The 21,243-nt window shown below is 44.2% G+C and overlaps 1 protein-coding gene across 1 annotated transcript in view; it reads left to right on the top strand.

Annotated features, from left to right (window-relative positions):
* nup210 (nucleoporin 210) overlaps window positions 1–21,243 on the top strand; it is a 37,339-nt gene that overhangs the window by 10,889 nt on the left and 5,207 nt on the right. The window contains 24 exon segments of the mRNA XM_034211037.1: window positions 70–268; window positions 1,190–1,335; window positions 7,038–7,256; window positions 7,492–7,665; window positions 7,915–8,107; window positions 8,407–8,438; window positions 8,440–8,514; window positions 8,928–9,032; window positions 9,695–9,796; window positions 9,973–10,101; window positions 10,363–10,490; window positions 10,572–10,707; window positions 10,795–10,857; window positions 11,325–11,504; window positions 11,593–11,673; window positions 11,816–11,947; window positions 12,220–12,378; window positions 12,696–12,787; window positions 12,896–13,070; window positions 14,448–14,623; window positions 17,940–18,160; window positions 18,904–19,040; window positions 19,745–19,859; window positions 20,909–21,055. Coding sequence (XP_034066928.1) covers window positions 70–268; window positions 1,190–1,335; window positions 7,038–7,256; window positions 7,492–7,665; window positions 7,915–8,107; window positions 8,407–8,438; window positions 8,440–8,514; window positions 8,928–9,032; window positions 9,695–9,796; window positions 9,973–10,101; window positions 10,363–10,490; window positions 10,572–10,707; window positions 10,795–10,857; window positions 11,325–11,504; window positions 11,593–11,673; window positions 11,816–11,947; window positions 12,220–12,378; window positions 12,696–12,787; window positions 12,896–13,070; window positions 14,448–14,623; window positions 17,940–18,160; window positions 18,904–19,040; window positions 19,745–19,859; window positions 20,909–21,055 — 3,316 coding nt within the window.

The following is a 21,243-nucleotide window of genomic DNA, read 5'->3' as shown; positions in this document are numbered from 1 at the left end:
GTTGTTGTTGTTGCCCAGATTTAAACCAACAGCGTCTTTACATTGTTTTATAATCCTGTTTCCTCTCAGGTGTATGTTGTTGAGCCTGTTGCCATGGACTTCGCCCCCTGCCCCGTGGAGGCCAAGGTGGGCTCGGTCCTGGACCTCCCTCTCAGGATTTTCGGCCTGTTAGAGGAGGTGGAGAAGGAGCGCGTCATGTTGAGTGACTGCTCCCACTTTGACCTGCAGGTCGAGGAGGAGAACAACGGCATCTTCCAACTACTAAGCGGTGAGTCCTGCTCATCTGACCGGGACACATTGTGGGTGAATTAATTCATGAACACGGTAGAATAACATTTGGTTAAGGTCCCTGCCAAGGGATGCTCAATCATCACTTATTAATGACTCTCTTTAGTGCTGTTTAGTGTTAATCAATACAAGTTATGACTGATATTGACTCTTAGCTAGTGAATCGCCAATTAAACCAGAGGCATGCAGGCATGTTTTGTGTGTATTGTTTATTTAGCAATACTGGATTGAACATGCATGTGCTTGAGGCTTATACTGTACAGGGAGGTTAATTAGGTCGTTGACTTCATTTTAATTCAAATGTGTCATCTACTTACTGATATAGAGCTTTGTTTGGTCCAGTGGTGGTGTAGGAGGGGCACCCTTTGTTTTCTCTGTGGTTGTTTCAGTGATAACTGATACAATATATAATTACTGTAATTTTGTAACTATCCATACAAATTCCCATGCAAGCAGCAAGTGCTGGAACTTTTTAATCAATGTAGTCCTCAACTGCAGTGGTAAGAATAGATATATTAAAAATGTATGTAACTATCCGTAGACACTTAATAGTTGCCCAGCTTAATAAAACCAAATGCATAATACTGGTAGCGAACGTATAGGTCTGAATCCTCTCCAACTCTCTCTGAAGGATTTATACTTTTTTATGGCTTTCAGAATCTTCATTAAAACATTTATCTCTTTAAGATCTCTGTTAGCAAGAGCCACCGTTTTTTCATTTTGAAATCTTGTATTATTAATCAGAGGAGTGGGCTGGGACAAATAGCAGGATCTTTCTGTACTCCAGTGCGGTTTAAGAAAGGAAGATAAATGAGAACACCTGGGTGAACTGTTGTGGTTATTTGTTCTTTGTCATCATATTGCATTTTCTCTCTTACTCTTCTTGGCTTGTTCAACCCAGGGAGGCTGGCTCCAGGCCAGGAGCGCTGCAGTGGGGTGACGGCCAAGGCCCTGGCCCCCGGGTACACCGTGCTCACTGTGAGCTACACCCATGGCAACGTCCATCTCAGCGCCAAGATCACTATTGCTGCTTATCTTCCTCTCAGAGTGAGTCCAAAGGCTTTATGCTACCAGGGTTCATCATAAAAGTCATTTCATTTTGCCCTCTTAATAGTTCTATTTCGTCCCTACTGACCGCCAGAGGCGGTGCTTTAAGCACTGGATATGTCCATCGCGCGCATGCGCAGCTCGAGTACCAATAACAACAAAGTCACCTGTGACCCACGTGACACCGGCTATATCAGCCGGTGTCGTCAGAGGATCTGTTCCTTTCATCTTCTCGCTGCGCGAGGGTACCGTGGCTACATTTTTGTAGCCTACAGCGTTCAGGTTTGAACGTTTGATCTGAAGGATTGCTCTGCAAGCAGCTGACCGCGTGCAGCTTCGTGACTGACAGTCGGAGCTACGGGTCGTTAACGCGTACTCCAGGAGCTGTGGCCGGCTGTGCGCTGTGCAGAGCCTCGACAGACAGGTTGGTGTCAGCTTGTTGCTGGTGATGGCTGTGTCCCCGCACCCTCTCCCAGCCAAGTTGTCCTGATTGCTGTCTTATTTTTTGTTTGGCTTAGACTTTCTGGTGACGACAGTTTTCCCGCTTCCTCTCCCATAAAGTTGCCCTTATGCTCTTTTGAAAGTTCTGCTTGTGGCGTTGTGCCCGAGCTATCATTAGCATTTGAGTCCCGGCTTTGGCTGTGTCCCTCATTCAATTTAGTATGGAAAACCCAGAGTGTCATATTTTAAACCCGTTTTTTGTTTAGATGCAGAGAGTAAGGTAAGTACTTTATATTTCTTAGAAGCTATTATCTGGTCTTAACATTTGTGTTCTGACTTGGTCGCTTGATCGTTAGCAGCAGCCGCTTGGCTAACACCTTGCTGTTAAGCTTAATAATTAACTCAGCCGGTGAGGGCAGTGCTCCCGCTCCCGGTAACATAGGGTTTGATTGCAGTAGCGCTAGATCGTTGTATTACTGCTCCTAGTACTAGACTCCTAGCACTAGGATGATATGCAGAGAACATCTTCACTGCGGGTGCTGTGTGCTCCGCATGTGCGGTTACTACTGTAACCATGGCCTACGGTTATATGCGGGCTGTTCTCTTTCTTAGAAGCTAATTATCTGGTCTTAACATTGTGTTCTGACTTGGTTGCTTGATTGTTAGCAGCAGCCGCTTGGCTAACACCTTGCATGTACTGTTAAGCTTCATTATTTAACTCAGCCGGTGAGGGCAGTGCTCTCGCTCTCGCTCCCGCTCCCGGTAAACGCATGGTATGGTTGCAGTAGTGCTATATCGTTGTATTTACTGCTCCTAGTACGAGACTCCTAGCACTAGGACGATATGCAGAGAACAATCTTCACTGTGTGTGCTGTGTGCTCTGCATGTGTGGCCATTAAGGAGGATTTCATCCTCCCAATATTATATTATCTATTGGGCAGCCGTTTGGCTGACACTTTTAGGCACCGGCCACAGTTACTACTGTAACTAAGGTTCTAAGCCGTAAGTATTGGCCATAATTACTACTGTAACTACGGTTCCAAGCCGTGTAAGTACTGGCCATAGTCAATACCGTAACTACGGCTCTATGCTGTGTAAGTACTGGTCATAGTTACTACGGTTCCAAGCCATGTAAGTACTGGCCATAGTTACTACTGTAACTACGGTTCCAAGCCGTGCAAGTACTGGCCAGAGTTACTACTGTAACTACGGCTCTATGCTGTGTAAGTTCTGGCCATAGTTACGACTGTAACTACGGTTATATGCCGTGTGAGCACTGGCCATGGTTACTGCTGTAACTACGGCTCTGTGCTTCTCTCTTCTTTAGAAGCTAGTTATCTGGTCTTAAACATGTGTGTTATTTGACTTGATCTCGCTTGATCGTTAGCAGCAGCTGCTCGGCTAACGTCTTGCGTGTACTGTTAAGCTTCTTTATTTTACCCAGCTAGGTGAAGGCAGTGCTCTCGCTCCCGCTCCCTCTACCGGTAATGCGGATGTAGCTACATCCCTTTTTCTGTTCGGTGAGTAGTAGCACCGCTCTACTCTTCCCGTTCAGCAGGTAGCTGGTGAAGGCTGTGTTCCCGCACCCGCTCCCGGTTACGCTGCATCTGGCATTCGTCTCTAACTCAACCAGTGAAGGCAGTGTTCTCGCCCCCGCTCCTGGTAGACGCCAAACTGCCTCGTTTTTCTGTTAAGCAGGTAGTCGGTGAAGGCTGTGTTCCCGCACCCGCTCCCGGTTACGCTGCATCTGGCATTCGTCTCTAACTCAACCAGTGAAGGCAGTTATCGTCCCCGCTCCTGGTAGGCGCTGAACTGCCTTGTCTTTCTGTTAAGCAGGTAGCTGGTGAAGGCTGTTTTCCCGCTCCCGGTTACGCTGCATCTGGCATTCGTCTCTAACTCAACCAGTGAAGGTAGTGTTCTCGCCCCCGCTCCTGGTAGACGCCAAACTGCCTCGACGGCCACGACCGCTGCCCCTCCTGCCTCGGCCGCCTCTGGTGGTCAGTGGGGACGAAATGTGAGCATCTGAGGGAGGTTCTCACGGTAAACGCCTGCATGAGCTGTAGCTGCATGCCTCGGGCGCTCAGAGTGGCTAGAATCACTGAGGTGGAACGTCTGGCAGCAGCCAACAGACACCTCTCCTTGTCACATCCTCCTCCAGATCAATTCGGCCGTTCCCGGCGACTTGAGGGAGCGATGGCTATGTGTGCTCCCCCCAATAGAAGGACTAGAAACAGGCTGTCCTCTAAAGTGGATCGTCTAGCTGCCGATAGGGGCATGATGAAGTCGCCTCTTGGCCCTTCAGCCTGGGCCCGGTGTAGGGGCTGCTAGCGGGCCGCCTGTCCCCCCCCCCCCCCCCCCCCCCCCCCCCTCCTTCAGTTGACGCCCCTCCTTCAGTTGGCGCACCTCCTTCGGTTGACGCACCTCTGTAGTATGAGGACGCCTTGTCGCTGGTACAGACTCGTCGCCAGGTTTCGCTGGCCCAGTCATCACTAACGGAGGCATGTAGGAGAGTCCTCCGTAGCGTACCGGTCGAGCCAGGGGAGCTGTTTAGGTCAGCTGCCCTGGAGGCACTGGAGCGTGCCGCCCAAGCTAGGCAGACCAGGCAGCAGCTCTCGGGTCTTCGCAGACCTGTGCCCACTCCCAGCAGGCCCAGGGGCCGCTCTAGCAGCCGCACTCAGCCGCCAGATTACAGGGGTGGTCTGCAGAGGACTTAGCGGCGCGACCCAATGACTTTCGTGCCCCAGGTCGCCCGCCTTCCAGGCGGCCTCGTGCCCCAGAGCCTTACCGGTGCCCCCCAAGAGGTTCCAGGGGCCGGGGGGCTGGGCCCTGAAATCCCGGGGGCGGTCGTCGGCTGCTTTCCCAGCAGCAGCTCAGTTACTGGGCGGTCTGTACTTCCGTCCCTTGGGTGGTTTTCACCTTAACCCAGGGGTACGGACCGCAGCTCCGGCCCCTAGCCTTCGGCTGGGTCTAATTGACAGTCGTCAGCGATCCGGCAGGGGCCCTAGCTCTGGCCCAAGTGTTGTCCGTCCTTCTGTCCAAGGACGCAATCAAGCCAGTAAGACCCTCTGCGTAGCCCAGGGGGTTCTACTCGGCGTACTTTCTCGTGAGCAAGTAAGTCGGCGGATTTCGCCCGATCTTGGACCTCAGAGGAATCGACAGATTCCCGAAGGTGCTGCCATTCTATATGCTGACCACTGCATATGCACAGGTGGAGTGGTTCTCAACCGTGGACTTAAGGGATGCCTACTTCCACGTGGGCCGGGCAAGATGGTGCCTTATATTCAGTTCCTCCGGCCCTTGGGCAGACTGGCAGCTGCCTCGGCCGCTGAGCCCTTAGGCCCGCTGTCGTTGCGCCCCATGCAGATGTGGCTGAACACTGCAGCCTTCACTTGGACGCCAAGTGGCACAGGCACAGGGAAGTCAGGGTGTCGCAGCATTGCCTCCACTCTCTGTCACGCTGGAGGGGCAGGGCCTATCTTCTAGTGGGCGTGCCCATGGGCGCCATCCCATCCCGCCAGGAGACCATCACCATAGGTGCATGTCTCTCAGGGTGGGGTGCAGTGCGGCAGGGCAGGACCGTTCAGGGTCAGCGGTCTGCCCAGGAGAGTGCGCGCCAGGTCAACGTGCTAGAGCTTCGGGCTGTGCAGCTTGCACTCACGCACTTTCTACCCCAACTGGGGGGCAAGAATGTCATAGCCTCAGGGAAGCGAGTCGGGGAGTTGCATGTCCTCTCCATAAACAATACATGCCCGAGGTGGGACTCTCAGGCGGTGCCCTTTGGGCAAATGTGGCATTCCTGCCCAGGGTCCTCCACAAACCCACTTCAATCAGCCTGCCCAGCTGGCACGCTTTGACATTCAGGAGTACGGCACGTCGAAGTTGCTGTGCCCTGGGGGTGCCCAAAGGGCGTATATCAAGGCTACTGCCTGTATACGGCAGTAGGAGCAACTCTTGATTTTGCCCTGGCGGCACTAAAGGAGGTTATGCCCTCTAACCAGTGGCTGCCCCACTGGGTTGTCGATACCATCTCACAGGCTTACGGGGCCAGTGACCGCCCCCTGCCATCGGGCTGAGATGCCACTCTACAAGGAGCATCTCAACATCTTGGGCTGCCCTGAGGGTGGTGCCCCTGGAGACCATCTGCGCCGTGGCGTCGTGGGCGTCTTCTGGCACATTCTCCAGTTGTCATCAGGTCAACTGAGGACCACTCCCCATTCTTTGGGCGTGGTCCTTTTGCCGAGCTCCGCTGTTTCCAGTGGTGAGCAAGGGCTTGGATTCTTCATGACATTGTTGGTATAAGTCATCCAGTGCTTAAAGCACCACCTCTGGCGGTCATCCGGGAATCATAGAACCGTAGTTACAGCCGTAACTATCGATATTCTCAAGGCATCTAGAGTTACTTTTCTTGTGGGTTGTATTTATTTGTTTATTTAATAGTGTACTTCACTATTTTTCTCATTGAATGCCATGAGGCATCTCTGCCCGAAGTCTTTGTTGTGATTTGCTTTTTTATTCTTTTCATCTCAGCAATTAGCTTTTGTCCTTGAAGGAAAGTCGTGCACATTCATACACATTCATGCACACAGTCTCTCCCTATAATCAAGGCAGAAAAGCGATGATCAGCGAGTGTTAAAGATTTCTCCTCCTGGGTGTTACTCTATGAATTTTAATTATGTAACACTGATTTGTTTTCTAGGCCTAGACTCTAGTGCTGCACAGGAGTCAAAATGACTTTAAATGTGGTAGAGTAACTCATTTGACAGTATGACCTATCATTAAGCATTGTGTCACTCCTGAGCCACAGATATACTGCTGTGGTCTCCTTATATTAAGGTTATCAGAAGAGTAACATGCTCTTTGATGCACTACAGGCCATGCATTTTTTACTATGGAAGTGAGTGGTATTCTTCAAAAATATTGCAGACGTTTTTGTGATGTTTCTTAATTTCTTTTGCCCTGGCAGCTAAAGTGTGACCCAATTTATTTTCTGTGAAATGCTGCGGATTTTAGCTTCACATTTCCCAGCCAGCAAAGTTAAGATCCTCTTAACACTAGAATAGCCAAGCAGATGCACAAAAACCTGCTTTTATTTTTTAATTAAGGGATCTTTCTTTGGTTTTAAAATTGTCCTTCCATGATAATTTGCACACGTACTTCTTACGTTATTACATGTTGGTTCTCCATTAGTTTGACATTTGTGAAAGCATTTCTTATGAGTGTCCTGCTGTAAGTTTGCATAATAACTGACTGTTGTTTGGCAGGCGATTGACCCTGTATCTGTCGCCGTGGTGACTCTGGGATCTTCTAAAGACATGTTGTTCGAGGGCGGGCCCAGGCCTTGGGTTTTAGAGCCCTCGAAGTTCTTCTGCAACCTTATAGCTGAGGACGATACCACTGTGAGCCTAACCCTGACCAGCCCCTCATCTCACAACTATAACCAGCACTGGGTCAGAGCAACCTGCAGGGCCCTGGGAGAACAGGTGGGAACTCATAATGTCTCTATTTAATATGCATGAAGCGAAATTAATTGTATGATTCAATTTCACCCCTTTTTATTTCTTGTACCCTGACTATAAATACAATTTCTTGAAATCCCACCTTGCATTATCTACCTTATGTCCTTTCTGCATGACTGTAATGGCTCTCAATAGTTATAGAAACGGCACCGCACTGTAGCATGTAGCCATCGGCTTCAGTTATTATGTCATTCTTCAGGTGCTGGAGGTAATGGTGGGGAACAAGGCCAGTGTGACTAATCCTTATCCCGCTGTGGAGCCGGCAGTGGTGAAGTTTGTGTGCGCCCCCCCGTCTCGCCTCACCCTGCTCCCTGTGTACAGCAGCCCACAGCTGGACCTGACCTGCCCGCTGCTGCAGCAGAACAAACAAGTGGTGTGTATGTCGTCAACAAGCCTCACCTGATGTGTTTAGCTGCGTACATTTACTTTTTAAACCTGGTCTTTGTATTACATTGATTATTTACTTCTTTCCATGGCTGTACATGCTTAATCTTACGAAAACCTTCAAATAATAATAATAATATGAACACATTTCAGGCTCCTGTAAACATAAAAGGAAGTATCTTTGGCTGACTGATTTTAATTGTTTGTTCATAATTCATTCAACACTTCCTTTTTCTAGGTACCTGTTTCAAATTACCGTAATCCCATTTTGGACTTGGCTGCTTTTGATGAACAAGGAAGAAAGTTTGACAACTTCAGCTCTCTGAGCATACTGTGGGAATCGAGCATTGTGTCGCTGGCCAGCATCGAGCCCACTCTGCCCATGGAGCTGCAGCCGTTTGAAGACGGCAACAAACAGATGAAACTCCACGGTAAAGCATTGTGACTTGCCTTGTTTTTTCTTGTTGTGTTTTTCCGAAAGAGTGGGTTATCGGCTAAATGTAAGTCTTTTGTTGAGACATTTGGGAAAGTAATGAGGCAAAGTTCGGAGGGAGGCTCAGGCAGAATTAAATTCTAAGACTGCAGAGGCAGACGGGGAATTATCCATTCACCTATTGGTGGGAGTACATTTTTTAGTTGTGTTTCCACTCTCTGTTTTTATCGATTAGTTTAGACAAAAGAGTTTGGATTGTTTGTTTAATTACGTTTTGTTTGTTGTTTTCTGTTGCAGGGCGACAGACAGTGCTTGTACATCACCAAACAGGGCACCGCTGCCATCACTGTGACAGCTCTGGGTTACCAGGACTTACATCTCACAGCAGCCAAAGTTCCCAGTCCAGTAAGTGACTCAACCACTAAAATATGTCCAAAAGTGTTGCACTTTCTTTCTCTCTAACAGCCAAAGCAGCTCAACGTCTATCCATATATATATATATAATATCCCTACAGTATATCCGTACTCTTGATCAGTAAGCATTTAGCTCAAAGCATTTAGCTCAAACTCAGATCAATATCAGGTGTTTTTGACTGGATCCAACTGTGATAGAAATGTTATTTATTTGATTAAATGTGTCGTTTGGAGTCAGAGTGCAGGTCTGACTTTTATCAGTGATGCTTGGTTTCCAATAAACTTCACTTTAGCTAACTCTTTTTCAATTTTACACCCAGCATACTGTATTGGATGTTTGTACATTATTTAAGTTGTAAGCATAACACTAACTTGGTTTCAACTCTTCTTCTCTTTCTAAACAGTATGACCCTTTGACCCCAGTCTCAGCCACTCTGGAGCTGCTATTGGTGGAGGATGTGACAGTCTCTCCTGAGATGGTTACCATATACAACCATCCAGATGTGCGGGTAAGAGACGGACACACACACACACACTCACATACATGTCACAGGGTCCTGTCTTAGCAAGGGTGAAGATGGACTCAAAACATGTTTTTCATGGCTTGTTTACTGAAAGTAATTTTCAATTGATATTTTTGCCATTATTCATACGTTTTTTTTTGTGTGCCATTATTGATATGTTTTTTACTCTTTAATTTTGCAGAAAAAAACTTTAAATTGCATCACCTTCGGTCAATAAATCAATCAATCAATGTTTATTTATATAGCCCAATATCACAAATGTTACATTTGTCTCAGTGGTCTTCACAGTGTGTACAGAATATCAGTATGACAATACGACACCCTCTGTCCTTAGACCCTCACATACTCACAACTGAATGAATTGAAAAGTGAATAATGATTGCTCTGGGCACCGTGATAGATTATCCCCCTCAGTGGGCCCCCTCTCCTAATCCTGTGTGATATAAGAGCGGTGTTTGGCGGGTGTGGGGGTTAAATAACAGTTAGTGACCTGTGTAAGAGGATTTTATAGTGGGAGTGTGGTCAGAGGTCCTCTTTAATGTCTGATGCAAGGCCAGATGCCTGTCAGAAATAAATGACCGCAATATGTAATCATTTTGAGCTGTATTACTATTTTAAGCCCTCACAATGCATGAACTGTTTTTCAGGCGAACCTGGCACTGCGAGAAGGTTCAGGCTACTTCTTTGTCAATACCAGTATGAAAGGGATCGCAAACGTGCTCTTTCAGGAGGCCCAAGGAACAGCTCAGGTAAGAACGACCATCTAAACTGTGATGGGAATACACAATCGTTTTAACGACAAACTGTTGATTTTTACAGAGAACGCAAATGCATAACCTGACCAGGATATTGATTAAAGTACACAACTACTCCATTGAATGCAGATAAATGTGATTATGATGTATCACTTTGATTTGCTGCACAGGTCTCTCCCATCCACCCAGGGGAGGTGAAGGTGATGGTTCATGACCTTTGTCTGGCCTTTCCAGCGCCTGCCCAGGCTACAGTGCACGTTTCTGACATCCTAGAGGTTTATGTGAGAGTGGTTGACAAGGTGAGTTTAGCACCCCATAATCCCTCATATTAGATGGTGCAGCCACAGCTTGACTAGATTATTATTATCCCTATCATCAGTAACATGCGTTCCCGGAATGTCTCAATGATGTAAACACACTAAATATGGACTTTTTCTTCTAGCACTTCCCTTTGTAATTTTAATAAAAGTTGGCCTGTCTTGAATTAGCATCGTTAAGTTTGCCCTGCCTGTGAACCAAAATGATTATTTCCCTTATGGTTTGTGTCTTCTCTATTACAGGTGGAGATTGGCAAGTCTGTGAGAGCGTATGTCAGAGTCTTGGATGATAATAAGAAGCCTTTCCCAGTCAGCTTTTTCCATTTCATGAATCTTAAACTCACGGCAGCTTCCGCAATCGTCTCTCTGAAGTGAGTAATGTGAAACTTGTTGATTAGGATGAAGGAACTTTTAAAGGCTTCATGTAAATGTTGAAATGTCTTTTTTTCCAGACCATTAGCGCAGGCCACAGAGGTGGATACAGCTGTTTTCGTGGTGAAAGGCGCCTCTATTGGTCAGACCACTCTGTCAGCTGTTGTTGTGGACAAAAATGGGAGGAGAATTGCATCTGCACCTCAGCAAATTGAGGTATAATTTTGTGTGAATTTCTAAAATGTTAACTCAGGCATATGTCTTCCACATGTTGTAACTTGTGTTTCTCCTTTTAACATCTAGGTGTTTCCACCGTTCAAACTCATTCCAAGGAAAATGACGCTGTTAATTGGAGCAATGATGCAGGTATGTGCGAAATTGATTCTTTAGCTGTGTCTGGAGACAGCTGGCCTCAGTTTGTCTTGCCAGAAGAGTTCATCTAGTCCACAGTTTATATTCCAAAAAAGCCCTCTGCCAGAGCTCTCCTGGAAAATGACGTTAGACTAATTGCTCTTGCTTTAAACATCCAGATCGCCTTTCATTTTGCCTCCGCTCATGCTTTAATAAGAAAGCTATGACCATCTATCCAAGAGGCCTCCTAATGGCTAAACATACAATTCAATAATAAACATGCCTTGCACATTACTTGTGTATTTCACAAAGAATAATGCCCTTCAACAAATTACTATCAGACCTTGCTTTGATGAACGCTATTGACTAAAGCGTCAGTGTTGTCAAGTTTAATCATGTAGGAGTGATGCTCATTTATTTGTATTTTTTTTTTCTCTCATCCAAACTCTTAATCCTCTTTGCAATGCTGCTCTCATGTATAGATCACATCAGAGGGGGGCCCTCAGCCTCAGTCCAATATCCTGTTCTCTATTTCCAATGAGGACAAAGCTTCTGTTAACGGCATGGGCCATGTGAGGGGTGTTGCCATCGGTAATGTCACCGTGACTGGACTGGTCCAAGCTGTGGATGCTGAGACGGGGAAACTTGTGGTTGTGTCTCAGGTATATCAATATGTAAACATCATGTGGACTAGTTTATCTTTCACCTCCATTTTACAATGAAAAACATAATCTCTTCTTGTGTCCACAGGATCAAGTAGAAGTGGAGGTTGTGCAATTGACAGCCATTAGAATCAGAGCACCTATAACAAGAATGAAGACGAAAACACAGGTATTTTCAAGAAGAACTACAATGTACACATGACCACAAATCAAAGAGTAACTGCTTATAGTTCGCGGCAACAATACCAAATATTGAGTACTTTTAATGCGCAATATTGTACTTAACTCATTAATCTCCTTTCCTTTTGTAGATGCCTGTTTATGTGATGGGTCTGACCAATAGTCAAACCCCCTTCTCCTTTGCCAATGCCATACCTGGCCTCACCTTCACATGGTCCACCACCAAGAGAGACATTCTAGATGTCCAGCCAAGACACAATGAGGTACCCTGCCCTCAGGATTTTTGACGTTTCATTTGGTAATGAATACAGAGTCATTCCTATTTAAGGCTCCTGTTGTCCTCTCGATCCTTTTATCAGATGAATCTTTAAGATGTGCTGTCCCCTGCATTGCATTATGATTCAAATAAAAAACAGCATCTGCCTTTCCTCTGCTGTCTTGTCAGCCTGTCCCTGCTTCCTCATCATTGTTGCCTTTTTGATTTGATTTGCTGCTGCTATTTTTGCCATTGTTACAAGCTGTCTGTCTCCTTCAGGCTAACGTGGAGCCCCAGCCGGCGCACAACTTTGGTATGATGGTGACGGGAAGAACGAGAGGGCGGACAGGGCTGAAGGTGGTGCTCAGAGTTACTGACCCGGAAGCTCTGCAGCTATTAGGACATCTACAAGAACTCACAGATGAGATCCAGATCCAGGTACAGCACTGTCAATAAACCACTGCTTTAGATATTTGTATCGGTGTCATTAGCACCCGTATTATACATATTGTTAACATAAATGTTTTAAAAGCCTCTTTTATGGACTACTTATCGTGATCATATCCCCCTGCTGTTCCTTCATGGTGGAGATGCTGGCGTTAAAGGAAGATGCTGAGCTTTGGAGTTTATATCTGAGGCTGATAAGACTGCAGCTTCAGACTGCATTAAACTATGACATGTTTCTTGTCCCGAAACATCAAAGAGCGATCAAAGCCCTTTAATAATTGGACTTTCAACATTTTGCTTTGATCAAGGTCTATGACAAGCTACACATACTCAATCCGGAAGTAGAGACTGGGGAGCTACTGATGGCTCCGAACTCAGTCCTCAAACTACAAACTAACAGGTGAGTGCCTTTTGTCTCTTCTTGTATGTGAACACACTTACATTGCAAAAAGACACACATAACATAACTTGGATGAACTTAATGTGACTGTGTCTCTCTGTCTAATAGGGATGGTGTGGGTGCGTTCTCGTATCGGACTCTGGATAGCCCTGACCAGGCTGTTATCGCTCAAGTGGACGATAAGGGCTTCCTCTCCTCTGGCTCTCTTACTGGCATCTCCTCTCTGCTGATCACCTCCCAGGAGACCTTTGGCATCAATCAAACTCTCATCCTTGCTTTGAAGGTCAGTTTGAGAGCCACTGCATGACACAATTGTTGGCTTTGAAGGCTGCATCTTATGGGCATTAACATAGAATTTAATTTCCATTACCTCTTGCGTGTAGTTATTATATAAACTGTCTGCTGCAAGGTGGTTAAATGTCCAAAATACACCGTTTGATAAATGTCGTTCCAATTCAGCATCAGTTTGTGGTTTAGAAAATATGACAATGTACAGCAGCACAGCTAAATCAACAGAAAACCTAATGGTGCCTCCCAAATGGCAGATGTTTGGAGAATTGTATTTATGGAATCCATCCTTCATACTTAAAAGTGTGGCTGACATGGCTTAAAACAGTGGTTTTCAAACTGTGGGGTCGCGGAGGTACTGCAGGGGGGTCGCGGGAAGATTTTTTTATTTTATTATTTTCTCCTTTTAGCTTTGTGAAGCACCTTGAGATGACATTGTTTTTAAAGTGCACCTATATAAATCAAATGTATTGTTATTATTATTATTATTCAATTGTAAACAAACACTGCTTGAAAATATCTCATTGGTCAGAGAGCTGTGGGCATAATGCTGCCTTTTGCAACATTACTTGTGTGAGATAGGCTTTTTCTGCTGTTGCTGCCATCAAAACGAAATACAGATCAAAGCTGAACATTGAGAATGAACTGAGAGGCAGTCTCAAAACAACAGCCCCGGTTTGAGAAGATCTGCGAGGGAAAGCAAGCACACACAAGTCATTGATAAGCTAGTGTGGATTAGGAATGGTAAAGTGATGTGATCGTTTGCAACCTGCAGTAGAAATAGTAGTTAATTAATATATTTTCCTTAAAGAAATTTGAATTTAAAAATCTACTACTCAGGGAAGAAGGCCAACCAGTTTTAATTAGGCCAAATTAATTCACAGCATCTATTACAAGCACTTTTGTTCATGTGTAATCTATAATAAAATATAAAATTATCTTTGTATCTTCTTATTATTAGCAGAGAAAATGTAATGTTTTTACAACAATATACAATGAATCCTACCAATATAGATGGGAACCGGGTTGGGGGGTCCCGAAAATATTTCCAATTCCCAATTTTGGGAACCACTGGCTTAAAAGAAAGGATTATTTTCGGTGTACATATTGCTGCCAAATGTAGGTTATAAAAATGTATAAAAGGTCCCGTGGAAGAATTTATATTACTTTGGTGATGGCATAGATTTTCATAAAGCATCTGTCATTCTGATCAATTAGCTCCCTGTTTAGCTACACCCGCTATAGGCTCTATTCTCAGTGAGGTAAGGCCACTCACTGTGTTTGTTAACAGTAGCACTGACCATGAAAATGACAGTTGACATTGTCCCTGCAGTTACTGAGTGTGACACCGGTTTTTCCCTTCATTTCTCAGGTGGTGCCTGTGTCCTATGTGCGCTTCAGTACCAGCCCAGTGCTGAACACTAACACCAGAGAGAGCCTGAAAGCCTTCCCCCTGGGCATAGTGCTCACCTTCACTGTCCACTTTCATGCTGGCACTGGAGAAGTCCTTCACAGCTCCAACTCCCACCTCACGTTCTCCACTAACAGGTAAACAGCAAACAATCTATAGATCCTTTAACACTTTTCACTATGTGGCTTTCATTTACATAAATAATGTATGCATTTATAAACAGTGTGCCTCAAATCAAATATATCAAGTTTTATTTATATAGCACATTTTTAAAACGATTTTTAGTCGAGCCAAAGTGCTGTACATATAATAATTACCTTACAGTAAGGACACTATACAGTAAATACAACAGCACAGTTTGTGCAGAATATCAGTATGAGAAAATGACACCCTCTGACCTTAGAGGATGTCAAACCTCAATGAGTAGAATGCAAGCAGAGGATGAAGGAGGACATTGCAATTTGCCTAGGGCCCAGCAGTTGAAACCCCATCGTCCTGCTGTTCTGGGCTAAATATAGATTTATAGAGAGAGAGGCAGAGAGAGGCAGAGAGAGAAAGAGAGAAAGGCAGAGAGAGAGAGGCAGAGAGAGAGAGAGAGAGAGAGAGGAGAGAGAGAGAGAGAGAGAGAGAAGAGAGAGAGAGAGAGAGAGAGAAGAGAGAGAGAGAAAGAGGCAGGCCTTGGTTCTCTCTCTCTCTCTCTCTCTCCGAGTTGTCCGCTCCTTCACCCTCTCACACAGCCTTGCCTGACCAAATGTCTCCCCCTATTTCAAATGATGCCTGACATGTCATGGCAACCCACTCACTACTCACCCTCTACCAGCTGAGAAAATATATATTATTTGGAATGTTTTTATCAATATCTCCAGATTTGTACAAGTTTAACATTTGGAAAGATGGAGTCTTGATGAAATATTTATCATTTGAATGTATGGCTAAGGTGCTCGAACGCCTAGTGAGTGAGCAGGTAAAGGTGTTTTTATGTACAAATGACATCCTGTCTAAACATCAGTCAGGCTTCAGAAAGCAACACAGCACCATCACTGCGACAATGAAAGTGGTGAATGATGTGGCGAGTATTTTAGACAATAAGCAGAGTTGTGCAGCTCTATTTATTGACCTGTCCAAAGCGTTTGATACCGTCGATCATCGCATCTTAAAGCAGAGGCTAGCCAGTATAGGCATGTCCAGCCATGCAGTGGGGTGGTTTGAAAACTACCTCTCTGAAAGGTCCCAATGTGTTCACTTTGATGGGCTGTCTTCTGAGTGGTTAAACATTGCTAATGGTGTTCCTCAAGGTTCTGTTTTAGGTCCACTTTTATTCTCCATATATATCAATAGTTTAGGGGAAAATGTGGATGAAGCTACTTTTCATTTTTATGCGGATGATACCGTGATGTACTGTGCAGGTCCCTCCATTAAGGAGGCTGGTGTTAAATTACAGACTATTTTTAACATTATTCAGACTCAGCTCTCTGAACTAAAGCTTCTTTTAAATGTGGATAAAACCAAGGTAATGCTCTTTTCTAAAGCTAAAAAGACACCAGAGCATGTTTTAGATATTGTAACTACACAAGGAATACAACTTGAAGTGGTTACCTGTTACAAATACCTAAGTATCTGGCTTGATGATTGTCTTTTAAACTTCATGTCAATAACCTGCTTAAAAAGCTGAGGGTTAGGCTAGGTTTCTTTTACAGAAATAAGTCCTGTTTCTCGCTTGAGGCCAGGAAAAGGCTAGTCACTGTGACCTTTTTACCTGTGCTGGACTATGGTGATTTGATTTATATGAATGCACCTGCCAATTGCCTGGTCAAGTTAGATGCTGCGTATCACAGTGCACTGAGATTTGTGACAAACTGTAAAGCATTAACGCATCACTGCACCCTGTATGCAAGGGCTGGTTTGCTTTCACTAACTGTACGGAGGCTCAGTCACTGGTACATTTTTATATACAAAGCCATGTTAGGGAAACTTCCATCCTATATCTGCTCCCTGATCTCACGGCGAATTGTAAGTGGCTTCTGCCTGAGATCGCATGCTGTAGTTTTATTAAATGTGCCAACTGCTAGGACTGTCTTAGGGAAGACAGCTTTTAGATGTGCACCGCCACTGTCTTGGAATAGTCTGCAAATTAAATGGAAACTGAGCAATCTGGTGCCACTAAATGTTTTTAAAGCTCGGTTGGATGCTACTCAATCGGAAGCTGTTGGTACCTGTACATGTGGATAGTTATGTAAAGTGTAATCCCTGTGATGATGATGTAAGATGTCCTTTTGTTGTTCTGTTAATGTTTTTATGTTTCATGTGGAACCTACTTGAGCAGGTCTCCCTTGTAAAAGAGTTCAATGATCTCAATGGGATTTATCTGGATAAATAAAGGTTTGAAATGTGACATTTATTTATTTTATTACCTATTTTATTCAGCCCTGCGTTTGTATTAAGTGTTCTTTTAAATCTTAAAGCTATGTTTTACTCTGGTATTTTTTGTAAATTGTGTATGTGTTTGTGAAGCGCTTTGAGTTACATTTGTGTATGAAAAGTGCTATATAAATGAAGTTTGATTTTATTTATGATATTAATCCATGCAATATGTATCCCTAACAATATGTTCTATATTTAGCCAGTGTTTAATACTGTTGTTTCAGACTGTGTGTATTAATATCTGTAGAGTACTAGCAGAGGTCATGGCAGGCTACGCTAGGAGTTCACAGAATTCATTTCCCGGGCTGTTCCTTCCCAACCTCATTTAAGATGGAGTTGTTTCCACCCGAGTGAGTGAAGCAAATGAATGGGAGGAGTGTTTGGCAGGAAGACGCATTACTGCCCTCCTGATGAGGGGCTCCCTCACGCTATAAATTGATTCTATTACCTTGTTCTCCAGATGCTGACAGACAATATTAGGGGGGAAAGTATAAAATATGTGTGGTAAAATGGCCAGTAGCCTAAGGACTAAAAGGTCTGCTCTATGATTAGATCCCCGGGGAGCCAATTGGATTTTTACTGGTATCTGAGGTTATCTGAGATTCTTTGGAGATGGAGGCAAAAAGCAAGACGTGGGGAATGTTTTTTTAAATAAAAGCATTTAGAACTATCGCAAAATATAAACCAAGCTAAGTCAAGTATTTCTTGAATTTTCTTTCAGTAGCCAAATGTCAAATAGTATTGGCCTAATTTGAATTATTTTAATAAGGTTTATTGTAATGACCATTGGGCGGGAGACTAATTAGGGTAATTATTCAAATAATTAAAGGGCATGAATCGAGCGTTGAAGGGGACCAATGACAGGCCATCAGGTGTTGCAGTGAGATGGGAGAAATTAGATTAGATGAGGTCTTCCTGGACATACAAAACAAATCCCATCATCTAATAAAGAACTTCTGTTTTTGAGTTGTATTAAAGGATACATTAATAAGTTGATGTATATTAATCCAACTCCTCTGTTCCGCCCTGCAGAGATGACCTGGTGCAGGTGGGGGTCGGGCCCGCTAACAACACTCTGACAGTGAGGACCATCAACGTGGGCCTCACTCTTCTTGCAGTGTGGGACAGTGAGAACGTGGGTGTGGCGGACTACGTTCCACTTCCTGTGGAGCACGCCATCCACCCAGAAGAGGCCCACAGGCTGGTGGTGGGGGACGTGGTCTGCTTCACCGCCCAGATCTCCAGCCCTGAAGGTGAGACTGCTAGGTGTCCTTTATGCAGCAAATGTTTAAAGGGGACCTATAATGCAAAATCCACTTGTTCATGTCTTTTCTACATCACCATGTGTCCCCTCTGTGTAAAGAGATTCTGAGAGTTTCAGGAAAAAAGATTCTCTCTATTTTTGTCCTGATCCATTTATATAAAAACCTGTCTGAAAATGAGCTGATCAGATTTTGGCGACTTTATGATGTCATAACGATTTATTTATTTATTGGCTTGTGTAACCATTAGCCAATAACCAACCAAGGTAACCCCCCCCCCCACCTTATCACCTGAATCTCCTCCTCGAGCTCCATTGTGTTCTTTTTAACCAAATATCTCTCAGAGGGGCGTGGGGAGGGGCTCCTTATTTTCATCTAAAGTAACAGACACAGAATCAGCACTTTTGGAACAGGGCTGAAACAGAGGGGATTATGGGATGCTACAATGATCTGTTTGGTATTTCAGCCAAACACTATATTACAGTATGAGACCTATAATATATTGATGAAAAACAGTATAATAGGGGACCTTTTTTAAAGGATCATAAAATAACAGTTTTCAACCAAAATAACAAAGATCAAACATTGGGAAATGTAATATTGAGTTCTGGCACTGTAAAGATGTCAGCCTACTTAATTGAATTATCCATCTTTATGTAGTTGACTTGTATTTTGTTTCATATCTGAGATAAATGGATTTGGAAATGGAACACACTGTCTTCCCTTCTCTGCAGGTGGTCACGGTACATGGAGCTCCTCGGCCAATGGCGTTCTTCAGGTGGATCCTAAAAGTGGTGCAGCAGTAGCCAGAGACTCTGGGACTGTCACTGTGTACTACGAGATACCTGGTGTTTTGAAAACCTACAGAGAGGTATGTTATCTATTGGCAGTAAGGAGCGGCAGTGCTTCACTGACTGATGAATGAGCTACAAGCAATCATTTCTAATTATGCAAACAGCACACCTCTCTGGTTCCTCTATTGCTACTCTCGACATCTCTATTCTACAAATATTTTTCATCGGCTCCACCAGTGCATTATCCTGTATCTATTCAGCAATACATCATGGAGACAATGAAAGTACAACAGATGTGCAGTATATCCCTCATCACCTTTTAGTACCACATTGTTTCTGTCTAATGTCTGTGCATGACATTATCGCTGTGGAGATTCTCAAACATGGTGGAGAGAGATAAGGATTAATTGTCTCTCTCGGAGTGTCAACATACTCCATCCAGTCTGATCGTGATCTGAATGTCAGCTGCTGTTTTGTATGAATATTTCCTATTAGCAGAAGAGAATTGGTGCAAGGTAATTTATCTCAAACCGAAAAGGCGTCACAAGCCAAATGTACTAAGTGAAGATGTCTTTTATCAGTGTGAGAGGAGACGTTGACAGAAGCAGCAGTAATGTTATATTGAACACTCAGCTGTGTTATAATTAGTTTTGTTTCACTGTCTGGTGTGATTGATGTAAACAATTTGTTTTGGATGGAAATTGCAATGTGGTTATTCGAGGCACTCGCCTGAATCGTCTTAGGATGTAATGGCTGTTTTCTTTCTCTGTATTTTCTGTAGATAGTAGTAGAACCATCCACCAGGACAGCTGCTGTGGCGCAGGCTACACCTGTCAGGGTTGGCAAGGAAACAAAGATCCTGCTCACAACCAGAGGGAGAGGAAACAACCTCATTGGTACTGAACTCACTCACTGAAAAATGTGTTAAAAGAAGCTTTTTGGGAAATACAATAAATTAGCCTTGTGACTATTGATGAGAAGATTGATACCACTTAAAGGTGGGGTAGGTAATTTTGGAGAAACCAGCTCGAGTGCGCTAGAATTTGAAAATACACAACCGGAAAAATCTGCCACTTCCTCAGAGAGCCCCTCCTCCAACACACACAAATGCGCACATGACCATTTAGGGCACGAGATAAGTCTGTGCACAGATGGAAGGCTGACAGGCAGGTAGGCCATCCAGTTACTTTAGCCGGGCCGACTAAAATGATTGGTCGTGCTTTTTACAGAGCCACGGCTTCCACAGATGACATTTGTATGTATTTATTGTCAAAGCATTTAATATATTCATTGCTATCGAGATGTTAAGAGCATTCCATGGAATATAACAAAAAGTGTTTCTGAAATAAATTACATACCCTACCTTTAAGTTACTTGGTAAATATGAAGCTATAGACCGTTAGCTTACATGACCTTTTTACTGGCTTTTCTCCAACTCCTCTTAAACTTGCTCTATCTTTTTTGTTTAATACGTGGAGAAAAAAAAGGGCCAATTTGACAAATTGCTGTTTTAATGATGTAGACTATTTTGCAATGGTGAAATGTAATTTTCAAGGATCTGACGCATAACCCAACAAAAAACACAAATTGTAGTTTTCACACTTTTTGTACAGATTAAACAAACAAGATAGAAACGTTTAATATGAGGGATACAAAGCGGTTGAAGGAGGGTTTGTTAGCTTTGGACAGAGACAGGCTAGTTGTTTCTGCCTGTTTCTGCTTATGGCTTCATGTTTGACGGTCAATTGAGTGATGTCCATCTTTTTATTGAACTCTCGCACTGTCAAAAGTCCCTTTTCTCATTTGTAACTGCCTTGCTGAAAACATAACGGTTTGAAAAATAGATCAGAGTCCTTAATGTTGATATTACAGTTTGATTTATTAACAACGTCTGTTATTAAGCACACAGGTTTTGTATCTAATGCCATTGTTCTCCTCCATGCAGGCACCTGTTCCCCGGCCCAGGCAGAAGCTATTTCTCAGCTGAAGCCAGAGACCTCTGTCAGCTGCCATCTGAGCTTCAGCAGTGATGTTATTGACTTCTCTGCTAATGATGTCTTCAAAACACACACCAGCTTCGACTCCAGCATTGGTAAGGCTTTTCTGACCACAAATCACATCCATGGTCAAAGCAGCAGAAAGCCTTTCATATTCATACAAAAACTGTGAGCAGTTACAAAGCCTTTGAGAAAATGTAATCATTTTATTCAGACACGGAACATGTGGGTGTCTTTGGAGGATCCAACCCTTTATCTTTAATTCGCTGTCTGTCCTTTGACA

Source organism: Gymnodraco acuticeps, unplaced genomic scaffold (assembly GCF_902827175.1).
Source record: "Gymnodraco acuticeps unplaced genomic scaffold, fGymAcu1.1, whole genome shotgun sequence".
Classification (NCBI taxonomy): domain Eukaryota; kingdom Metazoa; phylum Chordata; class Actinopteri; order Perciformes; family Bathydraconidae; genus Gymnodraco; species Gymnodraco acuticeps.
The sequence above is the reverse complement of the archived record's forward strand: the minus strand, read 5'-3'. Positions and strand labels throughout refer to the sequence as shown.